Source organism: Teleopsis dalmanni, chromosome 2 (genome assembly GCF_002237135.1).
Source record: "Teleopsis dalmanni isolate 2A chromosome 2, ASM223713v2, whole genome shotgun sequence".
Taxonomy (NCBI): domain Eukaryota; kingdom Metazoa; phylum Arthropoda; class Insecta; order Diptera; family Diopsidae; genus Teleopsis; species Teleopsis dalmanni.
The window spans coordinates 160,903,717-160,931,511 of NC_051847.1; the positions used below are offsets into that span (position 1 = coordinate 160,903,717).

At 29.9% G+C, this 27,795-nt stretch overlaps 2 protein-coding genes across 3 annotated transcripts in view; one reads left to right on the plus strand and one right to left on the minus strand.

Annotated features, from left to right (window-relative positions):
* Positions 1-1,203, minus strand: part of LOC119681102 (plasma membrane calcium-transporting ATPase 3-like) — a 28,695-nt gene extending 27,492 nt beyond the window's left edge. Inside the window, exon 1 of the mRNA XM_038094180.1 lies at positions 1,123-1,203. The gene's annotated coding sequence lies outside the window, so the exon portion shown is untranslated. The remainder of the gene's footprint in view (positions 1-1,122) is intronic.
* LOC119681101 (myosin-VIIa) overlaps positions 921-27,795 on the plus strand; it is a 34,408-nt gene continuing 7,533 nt past the window's right edge. Inside the window, exons 1-15 of one of the 2 annotated variants that reach the window (XM_038094178.1) lie at positions 921-1,154; positions 1,215-1,959; positions 4,137-4,258; positions 5,118-5,180; positions 6,890-6,997; positions 7,069-7,213; positions 7,474-8,048; positions 11,202-11,444; positions 12,768-13,133; positions 16,332-16,465; positions 21,215-21,734; positions 22,739-22,863; positions 24,229-24,505; positions 24,583-25,245; positions 26,008-26,231. In XM_038094178.1, coding sequence (XP_037950106.1) covers positions 4,145-4,258; positions 5,118-5,180; positions 6,890-6,997; positions 7,069-7,213; positions 7,474-8,048; positions 11,202-11,444; positions 12,768-13,133; positions 16,332-16,465; positions 21,215-21,734; positions 22,739-22,863; positions 24,229-24,505; positions 24,583-25,245; positions 26,008-26,231 — 3,557 coding nt within the window. In that variant the 5' untranslated portion in view covers positions 921-1,154; positions 1,215-1,959; positions 4,137-4,144. Of the gene's footprint in view, positions 1,155-1,214; positions 1,960-4,136; positions 4,259-5,117; positions 5,181-5,234; positions 5,519-6,889; positions 6,998-7,068; positions 7,214-7,473; positions 8,049-11,201; positions 11,445-12,767; positions 13,134-16,331; positions 16,466-21,214; positions 21,735-22,738; positions 22,864-24,228; positions 24,506-24,582; positions 25,246-26,007; positions 26,232-27,795 lie in introns of those variants that run through there. The other variant, XM_038094179.1, reaches the window with a different exon arrangement.

The window sequence follows — 27,795 nt, forward strand, 5'->3', positions numbered from 1 at the left end:
ATTAGTCTTATTTGTAATCATCACATATTAACATACTGTTGTAGCAGCACTGTGGCAGCACTTCTCCAACGAACTGACAGAATATGTCAAAAGAGAAAAACAGATGGTCGGTAAAATTGGCGCAAGTAATATAATAATATAATATATTATATATTACTTGCGCCAATATAATAAATATTTTATATTATAGCAATAAATTTAATACATATGACAAAATTTTTATATTGTCCAAATATTTCTTTGTTTTGAATTTGTTGCTATATTTTAAAAATTTGTATTTTATCAGATCCGTTAAGTATCGCTGATAATAAAATATTTTTTTTTAAACAAATGTAAAAAGTAGTGTATATATAACATTAACCAATTCAAATATATAAAATATATCGAAATATACTCAATATATTATCATATATTATATTTAATGTATTATCATTTTAAAATTTCAGTACATAAATGGTACAAATAATAATAATAATTTCATGGTAAAAAAGTGTGATCTTGTAATAAGTAAAATTATATAGTGTGGGGAATAAAAGTTTTTTAATAAAAAAGTAATTTTTTTGCTATAACGACATTGCATTGGTTAATATTTGATTGCACCCAATGTGAATGCTCATGTAATTAAAAATATATTTTAGGATGCATTTATATAAAATCTTATATATTTTTATTCCTTGATACAGTCATATAAATTCGTCCTTTTCACTCCAGGTATAATTGCTCCTGTGTATTCAAGCCTTTGTGTATATACCCCGCTTAAACATTATCTTTATTTTTATGTAAACATACATGAAAACATAATTTATAACAAGGGAAAAAGGAGCGGTTCTAGGTTTTAATATTAGAATGTATTAAAGCTATATATAATCATAATATTTTGTGTTTAAAATTTATGTCTAAATCTGTTTTTGTAGTTTATTAAAAATATACGAAATAAATTACAAAAATAGTAAAAGTGATTTATATAAAACCTGACAGAGGGAGATTGTTCTTACACATTATTATAAATTTAAAACGGAAATGTATAATATTAATATTCCTACTATGATTCATCTAATGAATGATGTGCAGATTAATTAAAATGAACACGTTTAATATAATGTATCAAACTTAAAAACTTACCCTGCAGTGGTGGCAATATTGCAGCAAATTCAGTAAGTAATTTATAAGTCAGTGTTAAGAAAATTAATGATGATTTTAAAAACTATTTTCAGATTGACACTTGAATTAAATACTAGTTTCAATTTTTTTATTCTCAAATGAAGTACATCAAGCATATTACATTTTTAGTACATCCTATGGCTACTATGTGTTATATATTTTGTTACATATAATTCTAAATATGAATTGTATGTATTTTATATTATAATTTGGACTTATAACAGAATATGTTATTTATCATGTTCTACACAAATCATTTCAATGTTCAAAAATATGAATACTACACATGAAGTAGTAGTAAGAGTCCTAATACGCCCTATAACTCAATTAAAGATATTGTTATCGCTAGTCTCAAAACCAAGATTACTTTTTCTTACAAAATATGTGAGAACATAAAATAATAAGAAAATTATGTTATTAGGGAGTTATTACACAAAGCACATAATTAAAAAACTTGTTTAAAAATAACATATAAATATATAATAAGGAGGTATTCTTTCACGTACTGAAAGTTAAAACATAAAAATAATAATGATTTTATCAATGCAACTTACTTGGTCACATGCAAATTATAATAACGCAAAAATGTTGTGATGTTGGGCATTACTGCCGTGAATATGTAATAAACAGTGAGCTTGTTAATTTACGGCAAAAGTAAAGATTTTCAATAATGACGAGTTTATCAACTAAAAAGGATTAAATAGCTACATATATAGACTAGTTAGAAAGAAAAGCAAAAACTCATCGGCTGGTGCCATAAAGGAAGTAAACTACTCAATTCGCAGCAGTTGAAATAAGGAAAGTAAACTATAAAATCTAATATTCTAACTTATTGATTTGATAAGGTAAATATTAATTAATATTATAAAAATGCTGCTATAATATAAAATAATTTTTTCCACACTTGCTCTTTAAAACTTTATTGTATTCAATTTTCTATTTTATCTACTGTTATTTTAAAATTATATATATTTTGTGTACTAGGATAATAAAGTCAAGAACCAGTGTTTAAAACAATAGTGTTTACTTGATAATAAAACACTGCATTAGTGTCTTTAAGTCACGCTTATTCTCTCGAATACAGTTTATTCTAAATAAATTAAAACAAAGTCTTGAACGATGTACCATAACTTTTTTTAGTATTATAACTGTACATCTTATCTTATATATCATATATCTATGTAGAACTTCAGCCGTTATCAAGTCAAATCCAGGAGATTTTTTAAGTTTCATTTTTAAAATTTGTGCACTCACTTCTTCCGTAGTGACTAGAACAATTGCAGTGTCGCTATATAAAGAAGATACGACCAGCGGCTGATTAAAAGTTTCCACGGAAACAGAAGTAGCTTGAAATTCAATCGTGCTAAATTGTTCTAGTAAGTATGTTTTATCGAGTTTCTAATTATGACAGCGCTACCACCCCTAGCACAATTATCAGGATGTATGGCTTGGTATAGAGTATAGTTTTTAAATGTTATATATGCGATTGCTTAGTAAAATGAGTTTCAGCGATTAGACCGATATCAATGTTTTCGCTATTTAATACGACCTCGAGTTCATTTTTATGTTTTGTTGAGCCATTCGCATTCCATAAGAATAGTTTCAAACGATTATTCATAGTCTAAAAATTTCATATTGTGCTCTAGCGCGCTCAGACGTTGTTCAAGGGTTCTAAATACCTCTTCTTGTAGATTAAATTTTGTTAAGATAATTGACATATTGAAATTCAAAACAATGTTTTTGTGAATGCTTTTTGTGTTTTATGTACCACCCTACTATTGTGATTACATTTTGTATTCTCGACTGAACTCTTTAAAGATTTTATGTTTGATGAATTAAATAAGTCTTCTATACAAGTAATGTAATAATACTATAGGTAAGATTATCTGCTTTAGGTATTGGCATGCTATTTAGATTACCAGGCTGCTAGAAGTATTGAGGGTGAAGATGAAATGACAGCATTTTTGTTCAATAATTTTACATTCCATTGGTTATATATTTTTCTAATAAAAGTATATGAGCTTTAAGTTGCCTTGAGGCTTCGCAAAGATTTTCGTGACGACATAAAATTACTATGTCATCGGCAAATGTAGAAGTAACGACAATTACTTGTAGCAATATCTGAAGTAAACAGAACGTATAGAAATGAATCAAGCACACTACCTTTGAAAGCGCCACCATTAATATACGAGAACGAAGAAATATATGCTTTGAGTATCAGATTGAGGAACATTTTTTGAAAAAAGAACTCTAGCTCTGGTTTATGAATGCTTTTATAAATGATGTGATGTTTTCATGTTTTTTTTCTCATCGTGTTTTATTCAAAGAAGTGATTTTCCAATATTTCATGTTACAATTTTAAATTTGTTTAATTCAAAATTTACTTTAAAAAAAAAATAGCAACAAAAGTTGTGATTAGTTTCTCATTAATTATATTTAATATAAAAAAGGACCAACACAGCTTTTTCAATACCAAATTAGGCGTTCTGGAATTGCTGGGCCTGAGAATAATTTCAAAATTTGGCTAACTTTGCACTTTTGCTTTACTATCAACTTTTACCTTCGCACTTATTTTTAAATGCCACGAATAAATAACAATTAGCTATAATTGTTGTGACTTTTATATAAATTAAATATTATAAAAAATTAAAGATCAGAATAATTTTGAATAGTTAAATTCACTACAAAATTTTCTTGTATGTTCTGCTTTTTATTTTAAAGCACAAAATAATTCTTACTCTTACCTTTATGAAAAACTCAAAAATAACTATTATTTTTTTCGGCAAAAATAAAAAGCATTAAAACTAATTTTTTCAACACAAAAATAACTCTCTGAAGGAACAGAGCAAAAAAACACACTGTTTGCATTTCCATTGTTGAAAATGTTTGTAATAAATATTTTCGATCTCTTGTTAACTAATATACTTTCAATATGAATAAATAAAATTGATATTAATTTAAAAATTTCATTACAGATTAATGTATGATGGAGACCGTAATATCAGAAGGAGTGTCAGACATGACATCATTTGTAGAGATTGATGAAATTGGAATAAACAAAAATCTTAAAATACGATATGACAATGATATAATATATGTATCCTTTTGGTTTATAATTAAATAGTAATAAATTAATTGGTTATAATTATATTAATATGGGAAGTAAAATAAATAGTTTACTTCTCTGTTTTTACTGCACAATACAAATTTATTTAAAAATATCTGACATTTCAGTCTAAATATATTAGCTAATCAAAATTTGTACAGAACTTTTTTAGTTTTAACTTGTAAAATTGCGGTATAGTTTACGAATGTCCGAAATTGTTGCACATATCTAGTAACATATAAAATCCTACCAAATCGGTTGATATTACTGTTGTGAAAAGATAAAATAAAATAGGTCTGTCCAGACTACTTACTGTATAGATAAGAAGGCTGCAAAAAAAAAAAAAATATACGTTCGTAGTTATTTTCGACAAAAATAAAAACACGGTTATAATGTTATATTTAGTTTTCTTAATTTATCCTTTATTCATTTATTTGTTATACCATAAAATTAATACAATGTGGTTTTACTAGTACTCCAAAAGAAAACTTGCGTAATTGTTGCAAATTAAAATCATGTTGCGGGTCGCATAAACATCCGCGTGCCGCTTGTAACCTGCGGGTCGTGCGTTGGACAGTCCAGTTTTAAAACATTAAAGTACACTATTCTATTAATAAAAAATATCATAAAAATATGCAAAAACTAAACATATTAGCTAGTGATTAACCATTTCCGAAATTACATTTACATATCTTTAAATATGTGTCATCCATATAAATGTACTTATTAATATATTGTGTTATGTTTTTGTTATTTATATAAAGTAATTTTGTATCAAATCCCATTGGTCAATACTGTATATTTAAAAATGTGCATTTCACCAACTATTTATCCTTAACCAATTGTTTAGACTTATACCGGATCTATTTTAGTTACAGTAAATCCTTACAAAAAGCTCGAAATATTTAACAAGGTAAATAAAATTTTTAATTTTTAAAATCGATTATTTTATTTTTTTATTTTTTAGTTTTCCTGCATTATAAAAGCATATATGTATTGCTCTTGAAGCTTCTTAGGGTGCATACAAGTATTGAGCGGCTGAGAGCGGCTAACCAACTAAGCGAATAATTAAAACAGTGGTTAGCTTAACAGTGGTTAAGCGATTGTTTAATTTTTGATTTAATTGTAAAAATTGCTTTGCGGCCATTCAATTTAACTTGTTTATTGAAAGCTTAAATCCTGTTCAAAATATCAAACTCTTCCAAAGAAAATATGAGGATCATCCAATAAACAAAAACAGAGAATGTTTTGGTAAATATCATCATCTGTATAGTATACTCTACAATACCTATTCTAGAGATTGTTTGATTATTCACCAAAAATCTTAAAATTTCCTATAACTTATAAGTCCCTATATATGAACTTATAATTCCAAAGCACTAAAGAATGAAAATATAAACTAAATTAACTTTAATGAAATTTTTTTGGCAATCATAACATTAGAACAACATTCATTAAAATATATTATGAAAATCCTCAATAATAATCATATATCTCTGCAATCCGGATTTTTCCGCTCAGCCGCTAATTAAATATTTAAATCAAATATACTCATGAACGAAATCGCTTGCCCGTTCATTATTTTGTTCAACGCGTACGTAAACGCTCAGTTAGACGGTAACGTAAGAAATTAATTCAAAGCGAAATACGCATGTTTGGTTGGTTTTGCATTTCGCTTCAAATTAATTTCTTACGTTACCTACCGTCTAACTGAGCCTTAACCATGTCAATGTATCGCTTAGCTGTTTAGCCGTTCAATGCTTATTGCACCGCTATATTTAAATAAAAGTTAGTGCTAAAAATCATATCTACTGTTTTTGAACACTAATGCTAGAATTGTCGGAACGAGTAAAGCAGCAAGAGTAACAATTTTAAAAGTATTTAGGTCTAGTTTGTTCACTCAAATATATACATTTTTAGTAATTCCAAAAGTGGCAAAAATGTTACATTCTAGAACCTTTTCATTACTTTAAAGTTATAGCAGCAAAATTTGTGAATCAAAATTATGCTAATAAGTTTAATAAAAATTTTCTTTCTAATATTTTGTATATAAAAGTAATAAAAAAAGAGGTAAAAATTATCAGAAACATACTTTTACTTCTTTTCAAACAACCATCTGTATCATATTTTAATAAAATAATAATTTTTAAAATGTAATTATTTAATTATTTATTTTACTTGAAAATGATTTTAAAATAGATTTCAGTATTAATAAACTAAAAATATGTAATTACTGTTTATTTACTTTGAATTTGCTCTAAAAAATTATCTGTTTTAATAATTAATCAATTAATCATAAACAAATCAAACTTACACTTTGTTGTGATATCTGTAAAACTCGTTTTGAAAGTTAATATAAAAAATTCAGCAGTTTTGCCATATTACTAGTACCATTTTTTTGTATTAGCACCGTTATGTATACAAATAAAAATGGTCTTAATAAGTATATACCGAGATACAAATTAATAATAAATAAAAATATAATCAGCCAAATATTTAATTAATTAAAATAATATAAAAAAATAAAATTTTTGTTGTTGTAGTTCACTACTGTTCGAAAAAATCTCTTCATAAAAATATCTTAAAAAGAAATTAATTCATATATCATTTTTTTTTTATAAGGAACATGTATTGAAATACTACGGACAAAAAATGGGAGTTATGGAACCTCATGTGTTTGCAATAGCTGAAGCAGCATACAGAAACATAGTAGAAGATGACGTTAGTCAGGTAACATAATATTCATTTTAAATAGAATTTTGGGACCTTTTTTATTTAATTGTATTCTTATTTGTTTTTAGTCTTGCGTTATTTCGGGAGAATCGGGTGCGGGCAAAACTGAAACTACAAAGTTTATTCTTCAATATTTATGTGCTGTAACTTCAAATATTTCAACGTGGATACAACAACAAATTCTAGAAGCCAATATAATATTGGAAGCATTTGGTAAGCTAAGACAATTATTGTTGAAATAAAACATTGACATTAACTACAAAATATATGTAACTACAATACTGTAAAATTATATTAAATCTTGGATCTCTTGTTATCTATTCATTTATTCAATATTTTATTTATTTATATGCCATAATATTCTAATGGAATTTTCGATAGATCCTACAATTGTGTATTCATAAATCCATATCTGTATTTAATAATGACTTATTTTTGAAATAATTTTAATTTATTTTTTTATTTGATTACAGGAAATGCAAAAACTGTAAGAAATGATAACAGTTCGAGGTTTGGAAAGTTTATGAGAGTATGCTTTGATTCAAAACATTCCATAAAAGGGTGTATCATTCAGGATTATTTATTAGAACAATCACGAATAACTTTTCAAACTCCTGGAGAGCGAAATTATCACGTCTTCTATCAACTAGTAGCACATGGTGAAATAAATCAAGAAATAGCAAAGACTTTCTACTTAAAAGAGGCGCCTTTTTATCAATATTTAAATACTTCTGAAAATACAAATATTGACTTAGATCCAGAAGCTAAAAAATTTGAAGCTCTAAAAATGGCATTTACTGTGTTACAAATATCGCAATCATCAATTGATGGAATTTTTAAAGTTTTAAGCGCAATATTATGGCTGGGTAATCTTAGTTTCTTAGATATTGATGGTGAACGCTGCGAACTTCTACCTGCAGATGAAGAAATATGCTGTACTGTATCAAAACTATTAGAATTAGATTTTAAAGATTTAACGCAAGTTTTATTACGTCGGCAAATTAACGTTCGTGGAAATATAACAGAAATTCCTTTAAAACTGCAAGAGGTTAGTTATTATTATTAAGATTTAATTTTTTTATACTAATATACTGCTTCTGATATATATATTGTTATATTTATACTACAAACATAAATTTGTTGTAGTAAATATTTGGAATAGTAATTATCATAATACATAGGATCACCTTAAATAATTTATAACTGACTTCAGACTATTTCTAAATTTTGGTAATATTGTGTTCACATTTCACCTAATGATGACATATTTTAATCATTATAAAAGTGCTGAAGCATTTGGTCCTCAGGTTTTTGCATAAAACTTTATACGTGATATAATAAAAAAGTAATTGCTAAATCCTCCAAACGCAACAGTTTTGAGTTGCTCCAAAAAAGACTACATTGTAGAAAGAAGTAGTTCGGAAAGTGAAAGATATCTGTATTACAGTGGATAAAAATAAAATGAAAAACAAACTCAAAGCATAGACTTACAAGTTCCAAAAACAGCATGATTTAACTGATGTTGACATAAATTAATGTTGAATATCGTCCGCATCTTCATTAAAAAAGAGCACAGTCTGATTAATCTATAGGCCTTGGGACTAGCGTGTGAAGAAAGGCACTTCAGGAACTTTAAATCCCTTTGAATTTGTGTTTTATCTGCGGCCTAGTTTGTAGTAGGTTTAACTTTAGGTAGGTCGAGAACTTTCCTTCTATTTGAGGTAGCATGTTTGAGGTAGGATGTCTTTCCAGCTGCATCTAGTGCGTGCGCGCCGTTTCCAGTCTCGTACTTCAAGTCTGGCTAGTGCTGCCTCATCTTGATTACTCCACCGGAGACATGGTCTTTCTTTGTCGCAGTGTTAATATCTAGTCAATGGCGGTTCCAAATTCTAGGTCCCAAATTCGCACTGATTAGGCCCAATCAATCAGTTGGCATGTGGCTTTAACCTTTCACATAGTACTATTAAAAGGACCTTGTATGCGGCAAGTATTAGTCTGATCCTGTGATGGTTGCCGCAAATCTTCCAAGAGCATTTTTCCGAAGATGGAATTGAAGTTATCATGGCCAGATAGTAGTTTAGATGAATGTTCCTTTCATACTTTTAGTACACTCTGTGTATTTGTAACCAGATTGTCATTTTCGTGCTTACGGGTTGATGCCCCAGGCTTAAAGCCTTGACTGAGACGGTTGACTTTTTGAAAGAATTTACGGACATCATTCCTTATTCCTTGTTTTTTCCGTCTTAATAGGCGCCTCTATACCTTCCTCATCTCTTGATATTGTTCATGGACGGTTCGCGTAGCTTCTAACTGCAGAGTCCTTTTATGGACCGAGTTCTTCGCAGCAGTAACTTAGTGACACTTCTTGTTGTACCATTGCTTTCGTTGCGGGGACTTTGGAAATCAAGGAGATCTTCCGCAAGTTGTACTTAGGGAGTGAGAGATATGTTCTCATTGTCTACCGGTATTATGGGGACGGGAGCGTTAGCTGTTGAGCGAAGAAGCCTTCGGCTGTCTCTCGTGATACCAGCTTACCGGCTTTAAGTTTTTTCTATGCACAGGGAGAGTCGATATTTGTACCACGGAATGAACATACGTCCAGCACACTTGAAACGTGCCCTGCGTCAGTCATGAAGTGATCAATTTGGTTTCGTGTTGATTGATCGGGAGATAGTCAGGTTGCCTTGTTAATATCGCTGTGTGGGAATCTGTTTATACTTATTACCAAGTTTCATGAAGGCTAAATTTTCCGACTGTTACATTAAAAACCCCGAGAATAATTTTAACGTCGTGGGTGGACTGTGGTCATAAATTTCCTCGAGTGTCGCGTAGAATGTATCTTTAGTCAAATCGTAGTTATCTTCTGTAGGCGCCTGAGCACAAATTGGGATGATGTTGAAAAATGTTCCCTTGATACGGATTGTAGCAAGCCTTATGTTCACGGTGTGAACCACTGAACTGATTTTGACAGTCTCTTGCTAACCACAAAACTCATCCAAATTCATGCCTATTCGCATGGCAGCTGTAGTAGATATCACTGTTTGCTCTTTCAAAGCAACCTTGTCCTGTTCATCGTATTTTCTGGATGGCAGTGACGTCAGCCCTACATTTATTAAGAACTTTCGCCAGTTGCATAAAGGCACCTTCCCTATAGAGGGTCTGGACATTCCAGGTGCATATGCGTAAATCATTCTCCTATAAGCGTTAGCATTGGTCGTCAACGTTAATCGGTTTCTAGTTCCGAAGCATGTTTGCGTCTTTCATTGGGGGCTGATTTTACGTGACGAGTGCCACACCCATTAATCGGGTTCCAGTTCCGAAGCATGTTTGCGTCCTTCAATGGCAGCTGATATCACGGGACGAGTGCCAAACGCTATGCAAAACCCAAATTAAAAGTCCTGTGGATAGGACTCGCTATACGCAGTATTAGTTCATTATTCAGCGGGTGCCAGGTAAATATTCAGAGATGCCATGTGGAGGCTGTGTGCCAACTTCGATTGAATACGACAAGGATTGCGCTGGCGTTTTCTATGTTTAATGCAACCAGGTTTGTTCAACACACATATTAATAATTACCAAATAACATTCGTCGTGATCATGAGTCATGTGTGTTGAGACAATCCAGAGATCCTTGGTATCGTACTCGATGGCCATGGCTACACTGAACTTAATAAGTAAAACAGCATTAATATTGTTTTTTTTTTACTAGAATACAGGATCCGGTTTAACCTTGACCTTTAAGTTGAGCATTAACTTGATGGAGTTGTTTTTTGTATTTTTGGTTGTATTTTGGTTGTAAGGGTCCGCACTCAAAGCTGTTATTGTTTCCGTACGTGTAGTCGCTGTAAAAAGGTCCCATGGTTATGTATACAAGTGCAGAGAAGTTATGCGAAGGTTGGCACAAGTCCTTGTGGAAACAAGTGCTCAGAACCAGACCAGTGTTAATTGGGAAACAAACTTCCACCGAACTTCCACGTGAAAACTTCATGAACTCACATTACACTCTCTTTCCTGTCTTATGTATAAGTAACCGGTTTTCAAGTTGATGTACGTGTTACGTTCCTGATAGTGTAAATTGGCCCATTAGTTCGATTGAATTGACACTGAAAATAATTGTACTAATTTTTTAAAAATAGAAATACATTTAAATTAATAAATAATCTAATATATTTAAGTTATATTTTTTGTCTATTTATCTTAGGCATGCGAGAACCGACACTCTATGGCAAAAGCATTGTACTCAAAAACATTTTCATGGCTTGTAAATCAAATAAATAGTTGTATAAATCCTGGACAAGATAAGAAACAATTTCTAGGAATTTTGGATATATTTGGATTTGAAAACTTTTTAAAAAACTCCTTTGAACAACTTTGCATTAACTACACAAATGAAAAACTACATAAATTCTTTAATCATTATGTTTTCGACTTAGAACAACAAATAGTAAGTAAAAAACTTTTTATAATGTTTGTTTATGTTTACATTTTGGCTGATATTTAGTTCATATTTACATTTTGCTTCCTGTGTCAAATATGTCAAATTCCGATCATTTGCAATGTTGCATTCAATATTTTTGGTCTTATTTTGCTTACTTTATTTTCAAGTAAGTTAAAAGGCATGAAAGCTCTTTGTATGGAATTTACTTACCAATCTCAAGTAAGTTAACTGGTCTAACGAAGCCAGTGGAAATGTACAGCAACTTTTCTTTTGAAACTGATAACTTTACATATGGACAAAATCATGGTCATAGAAATGTAAAAATAAATAAATGTTACTAAATAATATTTTATTTTTTATAATTTACTAAATAAAAATAAATTTTGTATGCTATAGTAAAAAATACAAAATCTATAAGCTATTATGAAAAAAGTAATATTGAGCGTCATCATGCTCGCACTGCAGTGTAGTATTATTTTTATTATTAAAGGAACAAAAAAAATAATAAGTCGTTTACGTCTCAATTTAACTGAAGTTAAAAATTAGACGTTGCCATTTATAAAAACTGAAATCCGATGCAAAACGTAAAAATCGTATTAATGCTTCTAAATGTATGAACCATTTAAGTACAGAAGCAATTGAAAACAATTAAAAGAATATATAAAAAAATTATATAAAGAAAACTGTTAAAAAAAGAATGAATGTTTCTTCTAAAGAATGTTAAAAGCACATAAAAATTAGGAGTATTCACACTGTCTTGCAAAGTCATTGCAAAGTGCATGAAATGCAAAAATGCTAAACTAAAATTGGAAGAGTGCGAGAACACCTCTCTTGCAGATTTACAACATCAAAATGAAGCAGCTGGTTTTGCAGCATAATGCATCCACATGAGAAAAAGGCAGAGAAGATGTCAAAACAGCTGTATTTTTTTCTTTTTTGTTTCGCTGCAAGCATATATATATTTTAGCTATAGGTTTAGCTATAGCGAAATTGCAAGCAATTGCAAGAAACTTTGGGCGTATGTTTTGTTGTTGCTCATTGCAAGCGTTCTCAAGTTTAAATAGTAACATTGCGACGCTTTTAAAATGAATGAAAAGTCATACAATTTTGTTTATCATACAATTTACCAACTATATTCTGCTGAAAAATATTTATGTGCATATCAGATCGTCAGTGCGAATATACACAGCTCATAGAATTACTCGTTTCATAAGAATATAATGTCTTACATTATTTAAGTATTTTTCATTCTTTATTTTATTTAATTATATTTATTTATTGATTTATATTTATTTTATTGATTTATATTTATTATATTTATTCATTTAGTACAAGCAGGAGGAAATTTCGTATACATATATTGAATTCACCGACAACTCTTTATGCTTGGAACTGATTGAAAAACCTCCACGATGTATTTTGAAAATATTAACAGAGCAATGCCACATGCCAAAAGGTTCCGATTTAGCATATTTAAACAACTTACATGCTGAGTTTGAATATAATCCATGTTACGTAAAAGGAGTTGATAAAAGGCATTGGGAAACGGAATTTGGAATCAAACATTACGCTGGATGTGTAATTTATGCTGTTGAAGGCTTTGTAAATAAAAATCGGGATGTACAGCAAGATGTTTTATTTTATTATATGAGCAAAAGCGAAAACTTATTCATGCGAGAAATTTCTCAATATCAGGTAATTTCCTTATAAACAGTTTTCTAAAGTAATTATATATCCGTTAAGTATAAACCTCTTTTTAGTAATAGATAAAGTATTATTTGACGAAATTTTTTATATAAACATACACTATATATATATATGTATATATATATATATGATTATAAGGATTCTGGGTAATGAAACCACTGCGTAGATTTAGTAAGAAAAACTAAAGAGGATAGAAAAAATTCTTGGAAAAATTTTAAAAATAACTTTGATATCACCCTACCTATGAGAAATTAGTGAGTGTTATGAGTATATTGTATTCATTGATTAGGATAATTGAAAAAGAGGATCCTTTTTGTTCCGGTCAGATTTTAAATGGAAAAAATATCGATAAATAATTATAAATTTTAGTTGGATTAAAAAAAAAGATGGATGAACTATCTTGCCTATTTTACAACACATACTTAAGTTTTGATTTGACAATAAAGTTTTTTAGTATGATTTGAATTTTTAAATATTCAAAATTTTAATATTACGAATTCCCCTGATGAAGGCGAAAGTAAATTTGGCGAAATACGTATAGAAATATATAAAAAAATAATGCTCGAAATAAAAGCTAATATTCTTAAAAAAATAAAAAAACAAAACTGGCTTTAAAATAATTTCAACGTAACAACTCAAAAATTAAAAACAATATTAAATATTTGAAGGTTTGACAAAAAAGTTGGATGGAAATTCAAAAAAATTTTGATTTTTTCTCGTGTTTTTATATATATTCTGCACCACTTTTCTTCAAATGAAAACAAAAAATTAATGCTTTCCGCAAATCATCACTTTCTGGTACAAAATTCGACATTTTTAACACGATGAAAAAATATGATGTCTGTTCAATGACTTGATGTATACTAAATATATTTCACACATGTCATAGCAAACAAACAAAAAAAAATAAAGGCTCGTTCACAACAAATGTTCCCTGTCGGAACATTTGTATCTTTACGCTCACTTCATACCGGTACACCTGGTACAATCAGATTTTTGTCAACTTACATGCAAAATTTTATTTATCTTAAGGAATGGAAGAAAAACATAATTTAAATGCATGCATGACTTTATTTTGTAGTATATTTGTTGTTGTTTTTTCCTGGGTCGTTTTCCAAATAATGTCGTCTGATTTGATATGTAATAGCAAGCGACGACAAAAAAGTTTGACAAACAAATCTCATGTGTAATACGTTCTTTAATCAACTGACAAGGTCTTCTACAAAATTGGGTCGCCATGTATTAGATCGCTCTAGAACTTTGCACAGGTTTGACAGGATTTTTTTTATTTATCATACAACAAACTAGCAAATATCTCTAGCACAATACGGCGACCTTTCTAAAAACCACAAATTACCGAAAATTTAAAATTACAATAAAATATAACTTATTTTTGATGACATTTAACTGTCGAAGCAAAAACTGTTATCGACATTGGTATTCCTATAGTTAGGTCGACCCTCTCAGACATCATACTTATAGTATATTTGAAAAAAGAAATATTTACCTTGAAAATTTTTCACTTCGTAGTGAAATATATGAACTAAATAAAGTGCGAAACCACAAGTACAATACTACTTGTACGCAGAAGAAATTCGAACTAAAAGCATATCTTCAAAATGAAAGTCTGCTTTTTGTGTTTTGATACTGCACAAGATTTTATTTATATGGTTATGAGAACCTTATATATCCCTGTAATGTATACGTTATATTCGTATTTATTTCATAGTTGATTAAATTTAAAAAATTTGGAATGATTGACTGAGAACAAAAATATGTATTCCGTGTACAAGTACTTATACAAACTGTTTATTTTAACAGTTTTTGTATTATTGTATGATTTTTATGTGTTATATTATATTAAGTTAAATAATATTGTTCAAAATAATACAAGATGTTTTTTTAGTTACATATTATTTGCAAAAAGGCTATTAAATATGCCCATCAGACTAATATGCTATTTACTCTAATCACATTAAACATTTTTTGTAAATTTCAATTTTTTACATGTTTTGTTACATATAAAACATTTCATATATTATCTTTTTCTATAATTTATTCCTTAATTAATAAAAGCTCTTGACACAAACTAATTTTTTCCATTTTGTATTATATATAGACTTCTGACTTTTCTAAAAATACGTTTTTAAAGTTCTTACATATATATTTTTTTTCAGTGCTACAAATCGCTATGAAATCCCAAGATTACAAGATGTGCAATCTATGTTTAATAGACCTATCGTAAGGAACGTACGTCAGCCGCGGAGCTTCGTATCATATTCTTGTAATATTCATTTCATTGTACTAGACATTGAAATAGTTGTTTTAAATGGTCCACTGTAAGATGTTCTTGTTAAACTGTTCCTTGTAACGTATTCGAACTGTTTTTTTAGTAGTTTGCTTATTTATTATTGCTTCTTGCCATGTCTTCAGAAATCTAGTATCTTCTCTGTGAAGGGTTTTACTGAGATCTAATACCATATTTATCCAGGCTTTGAGTTTTAAACAATTATTATTTAAAGCTTTTAGGGCTATTATTTTTGTCACATAATTTCAGTTTAGATAGTTATATAGCTTCACTACTTTTAAGGGCTCCTTATCTAACAACCATTTTCTTCAGATTTTAGTGTTCCTGCATGTTTCTTGAAAATTATAATTTTCGATTTGTTCACATTTGTTTTTAGACTTCGTTTTACAATATTCATACAGCTTTATGGAAGCTGCAATTTATCATTAATTGCAACGTCCTTAGGGTTTTCGCTATTCATTCGATATCATCTGCATACATTAAAATTTTTATAGTTAGTCTCCCAAATTCCGTACCATCGGGTAAAATTTTTGTTGTCATCTAGAAATCTGGCAAACAAAAGTCAACTTAGCACCCATCCCTATTTCCCTCCCGTATTTGTTGTAAACCAGTAGAGGCTTTGAGTCAACTGAATTTATTTTGTTGAGAGACCTAAATTATTAAACTTATAAAACAAATAGGTTCTATCAATTGAATCATATGACACTTGGAAGTCAACAAAACAAACATAACTTTTTCAATGTATATTAATTGTCACTCGCAAAAATGAAATTTGATTATGCCACTGATAGTAATATGTAATTAAATTATATTTATAAAAAGTACATGATGTTAGACATAAATTCATTTATTTAGTTTTGTATTAATATACTTTTTAGGAAAATCAAGTCTTGCAACCACAACTGACTGCAACATTTCAAAGAGGAACGTCAAAAACCAAATGCACTGTTAGTGATACTTTTAGACAACAGCTACAAACTCTAATTGATGTTCTTCAAAGTACCAAACCATGGTAAGATTTTTATCAAAATGCGGATTGATTAATAAATAAAATTTCATATGAAATTTATTTTGTTCCGCATTAAAATTGTAAGATTTATTTTGGTTTTATTTAAATGCATCACAGACTTTAGTATATTATTTTGTGTATATTTTAAAATGGCGTATTTATGTTACTTGGTTTATAAAAATCATTACTAAACTAGTCTTTTTTTTATAATCCAATTTTGTTCTGCTTTTCTTTATATATTCTCCAAAGACTTCATATGAGTGAAAAATATTTCAATATTGCTTGTAAAAATTTTAATAGATTAGGTATTTTCATAGATAATATTTTTTTTATATAGTATGTTATATATTAATAAGCAACCGTAGCTGAAAGGCTTAAAGCTGAACATTTTGTTAGATAATTGTAATGTTGTAATATTTATATATTTTTATTTTGAACTCATAAGTTAAACTAAACTCAAATTGAATTGAGAGTAAATCAGAGTAGACTGTAAATTTAATCAGTGCAAACATTCGTTTAATCGGAATTACATGCGTTCCACAACGACAATCGCACATATTTGGATAATAATTGTTGCACCGCCGACCTAGGGCTTGAATGAGTTAAAGAGTGTATTAAGTTTAATCTGTGTTTTCGTATAGGTTGCAGTATGAACGTTCTTATGAGTTGAATAAATGTTTTACTGTAAGGTGTTTTTATATCTAATATTCTTAAGATTGCATTCTTCTGTAATGAGCATCGAGTCAGCAACTATCAAAAAAGTTTAATTGATCAGCATTCTAAAAGCATCTCTCTATTGTAGACGTTGTAGTGTAATTGTACTAACTTCAATTTTAAAGGGTATAATGCGTTTAATTACCACGTGCTTTAGCATGATCATTTTTTACGTGGAAGAATAATCCTTCTGTTATAGGCAGAAAAGTCAACTCAAGAGGATTAATCTTATAGAGCGTAGTCATGTTTCTGAAGTTACTAATTTTTCAATGGTATTTGCTACAGTGTTTCATACCACCTTGCCAAATGACAAAGTGAACGATTTGCAACTATAGCATTTTTCGCTGACTTTAAAAGTACATACGATGTCGAAAGCCAGAAAATTGAAGCATGGTATTCCCCAAGACAGTGTTCTTTTACGCTTACTTTTCAATTTATATATGTTTAAACTCTTGAACCCTTCTGAAAGAGTCAATCTCATGGCGTATGTCGACGATTGCGCAATCCTAGCCACGGACGAGAACCCTACCATATAATTTGATAACCTTTCCCTTACGGCCTCATTTTTTGATGATGTAAGCCCTCGCTTATCAAAAAAAATACGATCACCATCTACACTTCTTGAACTAAAGAAGTATCCTTGAGCTTGTCAATTTATATTGGTAAATTCAGGATCCTTACAACAAATAAACCCAAAATCCCAAGATCAACAGCCTATTGACTTTTTCTGCCCATGCCACGTCATTCTTCATCCTCTAAAATCTCGTAATGTGGTAAAACCTTTTGAAGGCTGTTTAGTGAATAAAGACAACGAAACAGTGCAGCATATATATAAAGCAATGAGAAGTCTTATTGCGGATTATGCTGCTCAAGTATATAACCAATCTTGTCAAAATGCAGCCTTGTGGATTGGAACCATTTGTCATTACATATCGAATGTTTACTGTTTCAATGGTAGACCAAAAATGCTTCATCAAAAGAAACAATTAAGAACTGGCCAAGCAATGTCTACTTTCGGTTCATTCGTTGATGCATTCGCTAATGTTTTTCTTCTTATTATGTACAGATCCTACAATGGAGCTAATACAGTGCGGTCAAATACAAACGTATACTAACCATGATCTCAACAGACCTCCGCCTAATATGCCTAGGAGGAAAAAACGCATTCCTTGTGCTGTAAGAACAGTCTTAGCCCAATTAAGGTCGGTCTTTAGCCATATGCTAAACGATTACTTGTTACATATAAATACGTCAATTCGTAATATTTGACGCTGCAGTAGCTGCATAAGTTTTCTGCGATTGTTGAGTCCCACCATGGACGTTTGGATCTGCCTCGAGCTCCTGCAGACTTCTAAGTCGCATTAGTAGCAGACGATAAAGAAGTCGACCGTCCGATCGATTTCAGAGCAGTAACGAATAACAGGTGGAGGCGACTACAAACTTTACTCTATAGTGGATCGGAAAATAGACCAATCGGTGTGTTTTCTGTTGATTAGATGACCGGTTTATTTCAGAGTTCACTTTCAAATCAAGATTAAATGTTAGGTATCTGGAAGCAGTCCACAGCTACAATAGTGTGTGTGAAAAGTGCTCACTAATAAAAATGATGTCTTCGAACGGGATGTTTACACACCTCCTTATCTGTCAGAGGTTTGAACTCTGAAACGTTTGCCTGATAAGATTTAAACTCTATTCTGAAGGGTTGCATGTTATTTTTTTGTTTTGCGTTTTTAATTTTTAATCGTGTTTGGATTTGAATTCATTCAATATGGATCCGCATTCAAAGCTGATATCCGTATATATAAGTGTAAATAAGTTTCATGGTTATCTATGCAAACGCAGGTCCATATATGCGTTAACACAAGCCTTAAGTCTTGATTGCGTGTAAACAATCAAACTAAATAAAATGAATTATGCAAATCCGAGGACGAAACCGACTGTACCTATCGAAAGCTGCCTTATAATAGTCAGAATGATGGTGGGGACTAATGTTTTGTAAATTGGCTTATTTCAGGATTTGTTGTAATGTAAATATTTGGTCAATATTGAAGTGACCAGGTCGAAAGCTGCGCTGATAAAACACAAGTAGCGAATTGCATACAGCAATTTAGCTTTGATAGCAAAATTAGTACAATCAATGCTAAAGCGTTTAAAAGAGGTACTAAAACGTAAAGGACATTTAACAAAATATTAAATTTTAATTATTGTTACTAAAATTGCAGTCTGTTGCATAAATGACGAATACTTTTTCTGCGTTATTTTTGGTGTTTCGCAATATAATTGCTTTTTTGTTATTTAATTGTTAAATTTTTGGAGTAAACAGAATTACAACCAGGGACCGTAACTGTTATCATAAAAAAAATAAAAATCATCTTATAACTGTTATCATATGCATTTTAAAATAAAACTCAAAAAATAATAATTAAATTTGATTTTTATTATATTCATCAAAAATAATAATTATTATATGCCTTTTATTTTTTTCGCGCAGAAATAACTCTTAAAATTTGCTTCTTATTTTAAAACGCACAAATAACTGGTATACTTGCGTTATATAATATAAGAAGCAAGAGTATCGCGCAAATTCTGCGCGATATTTTTAAAATGAAAATATAAAATGCAATTTTCATACAAGGTAGTTGTTTTTGCAATTCCATAGAAAATGTTTGAAAAGGTTGGTGCAGGTAAAGATTTAGTTCAGTTTTTTGTTTTTGGATTCATATTTTGTATTTATCTTTGTATTTTGTAGGAGAACAAATTTGTATGTAAAATACAAAAACAAAAACTAAACTAAATCTTTACCTGCACCAACCTTTTCACACATTTTCTATGGAATTGCAAAAACAACTACCTTGTATGAAAATTGCATTTTATATTTTCATTTTAAAAATATCGCGCAGAATTTGCGCGATACTCTTGCTTCTTATATTATATAACGCAAGTATACCAGTTATTTGTGCGTTTTAAAATAAGAAGCAAATTTTAAGAGTTATTTCTGCGCGAAAAAAATAAAAGGCATATAATAATTATTATTTTTGATGAATATAATAAAAATCAAATTTAATCATTATTTTTTGAGTTTTATTTTAAAAAGCTCATATATAAAAAGCATGCATAATATTAAGGATAAAAGTTATTAGAATGATAACTATTTACTTAAATAAGAGTTTAGACAACTTTTTGTTGCTGCTTTTTTTCATAAAAAATTTTAAAATAACTGTTATTTTCGGTCCCTGATTACAACATATAAACAGAATACAAGCGTTGAAAACTATTTTTTTCAATTTTTTTGTTTCGTTTTGTTGTTATTACAGCATTTTATAAAAATTTAGTTAATGACAAAAACTTTCTTTGACCGCTGTATTTATTTCTGATAATTTGTACAGCAGACAAATAATGCGATTTTTATATTTAAATCAATACGCAATTCTTTTCTTTGTTTTGCTCATTTTCGCACTTTTCGTCATTAAAAAGTGGCATGGTTGCCAAAATTTAACAAAACAAATTTGAAACTGTTGTTGTTCCCAAAACTGATGTCTCCCAAGCAATTCAGAATAAGGGAGTTGAGTTCTTGGGAATAGCGTGGGAATAGGAGACTTGTTTTCTGGGAGTATTCAGAATTGCTATGATTTTCTCAATTTTCAACCAGCAACTTAACAATATCTGCGTAAAAACCGAAGTAAAATTAATTTGAGACTTATTTCTCCTAAAATTGTACTCATAGTTTTTAACTTTAACTTCATTTAAATGTTAATGGAATTACGACTAAACTGTCGAATATTTTCAATTACTTGAATATCTTGAATGAAGCTCTTACAATGAAAAACTGAATTTTTATTTGGGGAAAGGGTTTCTTATAAAATTTTATAAGATTGTTATTTTAATAATGTATTTAATTATTGTATAAAAGACACAAATAATGCGAATACAATCAAATTTTTAAATTGAAAAACTTTATTAAATTTGTTATAGTTTGTCTATATTCTATCATATATTATATATTTTACTTTTTAAAACATAAATGTTTTTATATTTTAGGTATGTTCGTTGTATAAAACCAAATGCAGATAAGCTTGCTAACACATACAATGAAACCTTAGTACTTGATCAGTTGAAATACCTAGGTATGTTGGATATAATCAGAATTCGGAGAGAGGGATTTCCAATTCATCTTCAATTAGAGCAGTTTATACAAAAATTTAAGTGTTTACTAAAAAAAACGAAATCAATCAATAGTTCCGAAGCTATACCTAATATAATGAATACCCTAAATATTTCAAGAAATGATTGGCAAATCGGAAAGACTAAAGTTTTTCTTCGTTCGAAGGCTTACGAATCGCTGGAGGTTTTAAGAAGAGAAGTGGTGGACAAAAATGCTTTGCTTATACAAAAGAATTTACGTTCTTTTGTTCAATATAAAAAATATAAATTACTTAGAAATTCTGTTTTAGTTCTTCAACATGCTTTCAGAGGATGGAAGTTACGAATAATGTTTTTGCAGATGAGACGAGCAGCTATTGTAATACAAAGCCATTTACGTGGTGTATTTGCGAGAGAGGTAAGATATATTATAACTACCAAACTTGACAGGCTATCCTACGTACCACTATCTAATCTTGGAGTAATCACTCTCCGCACGGGGAGGTGCGCAGATCTTAGATCAATCACTGAATAATCATGAAGCTTATAGGCAATACATAAATTAGTCAATGAGATGGGTGGGATCCTGTAATACCCCCAGCTATCAAAGAGTAAAAGTGCCCAGTTGCGCTGACTCGAAAAAAGAATCAACATACTTAACTCTTTTAATAATATAATATATCTATTTCCATACTTTTTAAGAAAGAGTTAAGCAAAGTTAAAAATAGGAATAAAAACATATTTCCTCACTGTGAAAAGCAGAAATGTTTTTTATTCTTACTGATCGTTTTATTTGAATGGATACAAAGTAGTTCTCCATTGATCCATGATCTGTAATGATCTGTAGTTTAACCTTAACTATGAAAATATGTATATTTTATATAGTGAAATAGTAAAATTCAAGTGACTTTTTATTTGAGTTTTAATGCAAGTACGAGAACAGTTTTATTACTGGTATACTGAATTGCTTTCACATTTCGTGACTATAACAAATCCATAACACATAATTTAAGGCGTTAGAGAAGTTAGATTTATGCTAACTCGTAACAATGCATCGATAAAACTAAATACAGTTTTAAAATATTTATTCTCGATAAATATGGTGACCAACTTTTTATGTTAATTTTTTTTGTCAGGACAACTATAAAATAAATGAGGGTATAACAATCACTCAGTAAAACATAAATAAATGCTTTAACGTATTACATCCACTAAGAAATTTGAAACAATTTTTACTAAGATTAAATAGAGTGTTCCATAAACCGTTATGTTATATAAATATTTAAAATTAAAATGTTTTGTATAATAATTTTTAAAACATATGTATACATATATATATATATATATATATATATATATATATATATATATATATATATATATATATATATATATTTATATTTATATTTATAAATATTGTAGGTTGCATCCGCACTCCGTGAAATGAAGCGTGTTAACGACGAGATGAAAAAGAGGAAAAAAGTTATTTGTAGTGATAATTCAAATAGCAATGATAGTCCAGCTAAAGTTCTGGAGGATTGTGAAAGGTAAAGATTATTAAAATTTATTCACATCAATTTTCCAAAAATTTTAATTTTTTTAATTAAACTCGTTGATAATTTAGTTCTTGTATTTTCGACATATTATTGTTTGGCTGGGTCTACCAGTTTTTCACACTGGATTACAACTAATTGGTTGATTTGGACTTTTCCAAAGCAAATATTTTTCAGACATGATGGATTAATCGTAACAAACGTATTCTATCAAACTAATTTCGAAAGTATGATCCGGAATCGCTACTATCCGCACTAATCATAATCAATAGCTTTTTAAGAAAGAACAAGTATGTAATCAGCTAGTTTTCTATTGCTCGAGTTGCAGATAGTTTTAGTAACTTTATAAGTATGAAGACTTCGCCATTTATCCTAAGTACTTTTGAATTTTTATGCTGATATTGATATGCATACTGAGGTTCAATTGTAACTACCGTTGTTCTATGTTTAATTATTAGCTGTTGTTTTTTGTTGCTTGAGCCGATATTTGGAACGTCACTGTGTAGAGTGTCCCTTTTGGTTTCGAGAAGGAAAAATGAAGAACTAATATAATACAATTCTGATCGTCTTTTCGACTTTTGTATTTACAATTGAATCGTTGAAAAATATGGATTTCTAGCCGTGCAATTTAGCTTGAGTGTAACAAGATCATTCCAGTGAATTTTTGTCGGCACTATTTGAAGTTATATGTATGGCATAACTTCCTTCTTGATGAGGAGCGAGGTCTACCGAAAACATCTGCTGCTTTTGAGGCCATAACACCGTGTTGAATACGCAACTCCACATCACAAATGACAGTAAAATACTATTATTTTTTCCGCGTAAATTTCGGAATTAACCGCAGTCAACCTCAGTTAGTCAAGACAGCCAAAACTGCGGGCTACTGGCCCCCATAATACAGATTCACATCTCAGGTCAGCTGTTACAAGTGGGGTAACTAACTTACTACCATGCACTGGAAGCTGCTCCTAAGTTACAGGAGGAGGGAGTTGACATTCGCCGCGAGGGTGAGACTTGCCGCAGTGCACGCAACAGAGGGATAATTGCATATATTCTGCTCACAGCGTAGGGCGTTAATACTGTATAAGGTAGTGCGGATACAAGTTATTTTGCCATTTACGCATTTGACTGTCCCAATTACAGTTGCATTGTGTTTTTAATACCTAAAAAATGTAATGTGGCTTTTTTATTTTTATTTTTTGTGTGATTTTACCATGTATTTGTTTATTATATAGCTTCAGTGATTTTGTTATAAACAAATAATTATTTATTCTATTATTTCATATAATTAATTAATTGTTAATTAAAAAACATATTAATTAAATAAACAATTATTAATTTAATTCAAATTTATTTTAGGTTGGTGCAGGAAGAAATCACCGTTTTGTCTCAAATGGCTGAACAAATATCAACTGGCATACCGAAAACGAATTTATCGAAAAATAGTTTTTTCCAGAATGGAAATGGAACTCAATTCGCAACAGATAGTGATCATAATCAGTACAATAATGAATCTGTAGAGCTAGATAACTTGTTCGCATTTTTAAGCGATATAACGCCAAACTCTGCCGTAAATCCTCTTTTAGAAGAAATTAATAATAAAATGGATTCTTTGGTTCAAGATCTTGATGATGAGGTAATATTTTAATAGTAAATACTAAATACTTAAAATAAATACTTAATAAATAACTGTTTATAATACTTTATATTCAGATTGAAAATTCAGGCTATTCAAATAATGTGGATCATGACGCAGAAGGAGAAAACTTATTTAACAACATCTCTAACAAAGGCATTCCATCGCTTCCAGAACCAACAGTTCCGCCACCACCACCGCCAACAGAGAATAGCAAACATGTTTCTAATACAAACATTAATCAGTCTGACTTAAAAGTAAAACCAGAACCAATATATGAAGCTGTTTTACTGAATATGCCTTCAAACAAATCACCCAACGTTTCTGAGTCTACTTTAGAAACGAACTATGATAATACTAGTTCAAAAGCAGGACCAAAATGTTCAAATATATGTACTAATAACATAAACGTGGACGCATCTGGGGAAAGAGAACAGCGACGAAAATATAGAGTTGAAAAAAAATTACAAGAAATGCAACAAAATTTATTAGTAGAACAAAAGGACAGTTCTAACAACGAAGTTTATTTCGATATCTTAGAATTTGCAGACAATTATTTTAATACACATGAGCGTAGTCCTGAAGGTACACTTATTGCGACGCTTACTCGTAAGGGAAAAAAAATTGACGCCCTGACGAAGAGTGATATGATTTCTTTCTTAAAGGGAGAAAAAATTCCATCTTCACATATACATATGTATGATCCAGAAAATGTGATGATAGCTTGCAACATATTTCGCGTAAGTAACAAATGCGATGCATACTGCATGTTTCAAATAAATTTTTTATACCTTCAATGTTCGTGAAATAGATATAATATACGTTATTTTGACTTTCATCTTATTAATCTATTCATCTTTCATTCCAAATATTCTTAGTAGAAATAATATGCAGTATTTAAATTTATATATAAATTTTAGTGATTGTCTTTCAAGACAAGATGAAGATATGAAAGCGGCAGTTTCATAGGTAGATAGCGGAGTTTTAATACAATTGTTATTACTTGAAGCACAGGCAACTCATAAGTTGTCTGTGATTGGAGAGATGATTTATTATCACTAAAAAAGTAATAAAAATAAAATTAATAAATATATAAACCTTTTTCTAGAATTTTTAATTTTTACTAGAATCAAGCGTTATGACACCAATCTCACTCTCAGTTAATGTAGGCTTTTTGCAGTTAAATGCGTTCGTCGGAATATTTTAGTTGTCAATCCATAAAACAATGATTGTAGCAGTCGATAACATTATGAGAATATTTCCTGAAATATACTATTTGAAAAGTATACTATGGAAAGTAACTATTTAGGGGCTCTATTAAATTTAAAAAATAAAAGCAATCCCACAATGCGTGTGGCAGAAAAAACATAACTATTTGTGGATGTTGGTTTTAAACTTTACATGTAAAGATTATTTTAAATTAACTTAAGTTTTAGTACATTATGTTTATAATATAAATTTTATTCATTTATATTTTATATTTTATTCACTATTCATAACAGGAACTTTGTAAATATATGCGAGGTGAACTAAGTGCCGAACGTGAACTTCAAACAATTCAGTATATAATTGGAATTGGGATTGAAAGAGAAGAATTGCGTGACGAAATATTTGTACAGTGTATACGTCAAACAACAAATAATCCAAATAGAGAATGGAGTGATAGACTTTGGTTAATTCTATGCCTATTAATTGTTGCATTTCAACCTACTAAATTGCTATTTCGGTAATTATAAAAATACTTTTGTAATTAAGTATTACTTTAAATCTGAACTTATTTAAAACTATAAAATTTATTCCTTTTATTTGTAAATTATAATTTTTTTGGTTTTTTTTTATTTAAACATTCATTTATTTATTGCATCTTCTCTCACAATGAGACTAACAATAAGTTGTAAAATCTTATTACTAATTACATATGATGTTATTTAAACAGCAAAGTTATTTTAACATGAACGCTTGAACTGAACGCTCACAAGACTAATTTGTCTTACCTTCTACAGTATAATCACCAATTTTTATTTCTATTCTATTTCTATTATAAAGCTTCCTGAGCGTGTGACTCATCCAGTTGTATTTAGGTCTTCTTATTTGGTGTTAATGTCTTCTACTTGTTAGTTGAAGTAGGTTTTCATTCGAAATTATACGAGGCCACCAGACCTTAAGTATATTGCGCAGGCTGAAATATTGTTTGATTTCAGCACTGACTAGGTATGTTTCGGAGCGATAGAGTAGTACAGACTTAACGCATGTGTTGTAGTCGTAGTAGACAGTTCATTTGAGTGCCAAATTTTAACTCTTTGCCTTCTGGAAGCAACTGCTTTTAATATGCAATCTAATGTCACCACAAACAGGAGAAAATATAAGAGGCATCCTTGTTTGACACCTGTTTGTGTGGTAAATGGATCGCTAATATTGCCGCAGTGCACGACTCTTGCAGTGGCTTCTTGGTATTGAGTTCTAATAACGTTGATAATTTTATCCGACACTCCCATGCTTTGTAGGGCAAGAAATACTACGTTGCTGTCAATGGAGTTAGAAGTTTTCAGGAAGTCGATAAATATCAGGAATAGTGCTGGATTATATTTGTTGCATTGCTCTCTGAGTAGTCGCAAGCTGTTTATGTGGTCCAGCCTGACCTTTTGGGTCGAAAGCTATATTGCTCTTTTCTCAATTGGCAGTCAATTGGTTCGTTGATGCGGTTTAAATGAAAATAAAATGAAATGAAAATTTTGCATACTGCAGCTACAAGCGGATTCGGAGTTGCATTTTTCAGTAAATATTGGCTTTAAAATATTTGCGAGAACATCGGGATTAGATTTGTATAGTTCTGCAGCAACGTTATCAATACTGAATGCTTTACCGTTTTTAAGCAGCGAAATAGCTTCTGCAATCTCCTCCTTGGTGGGAGGATTGCTGCATATTGCATATTTTAGTGGGCGTGCACGTGGGAACGATAGACTGTTGTTGTTGCGTGTTGGGTTATCTGAGAACTGGTTAAACGTTTCTTGAAAGTGCTTGCGTCGGCGTGAAAATTGCTTTTCTACATTAATTAAGAATCGGCCGATTTTGTCTTTGATAGGTAGGGTATGTTGAAGGTATGTTCAATTGTGAGTTTACGTGTAAATTCAAACACAGTTTTTTTGTCCCCACGAGAGTTTGCTGCTTCCGCCTTAGTGACCAAGTTGTTGATGAAACTACATTTATCGTTTCTAGCTTGACGTTTCACTTTTTTAACGAGTGTTTGGTATGCAGTGCGCGCCGTGAATCTTTGGTCATCATTGGTTGCA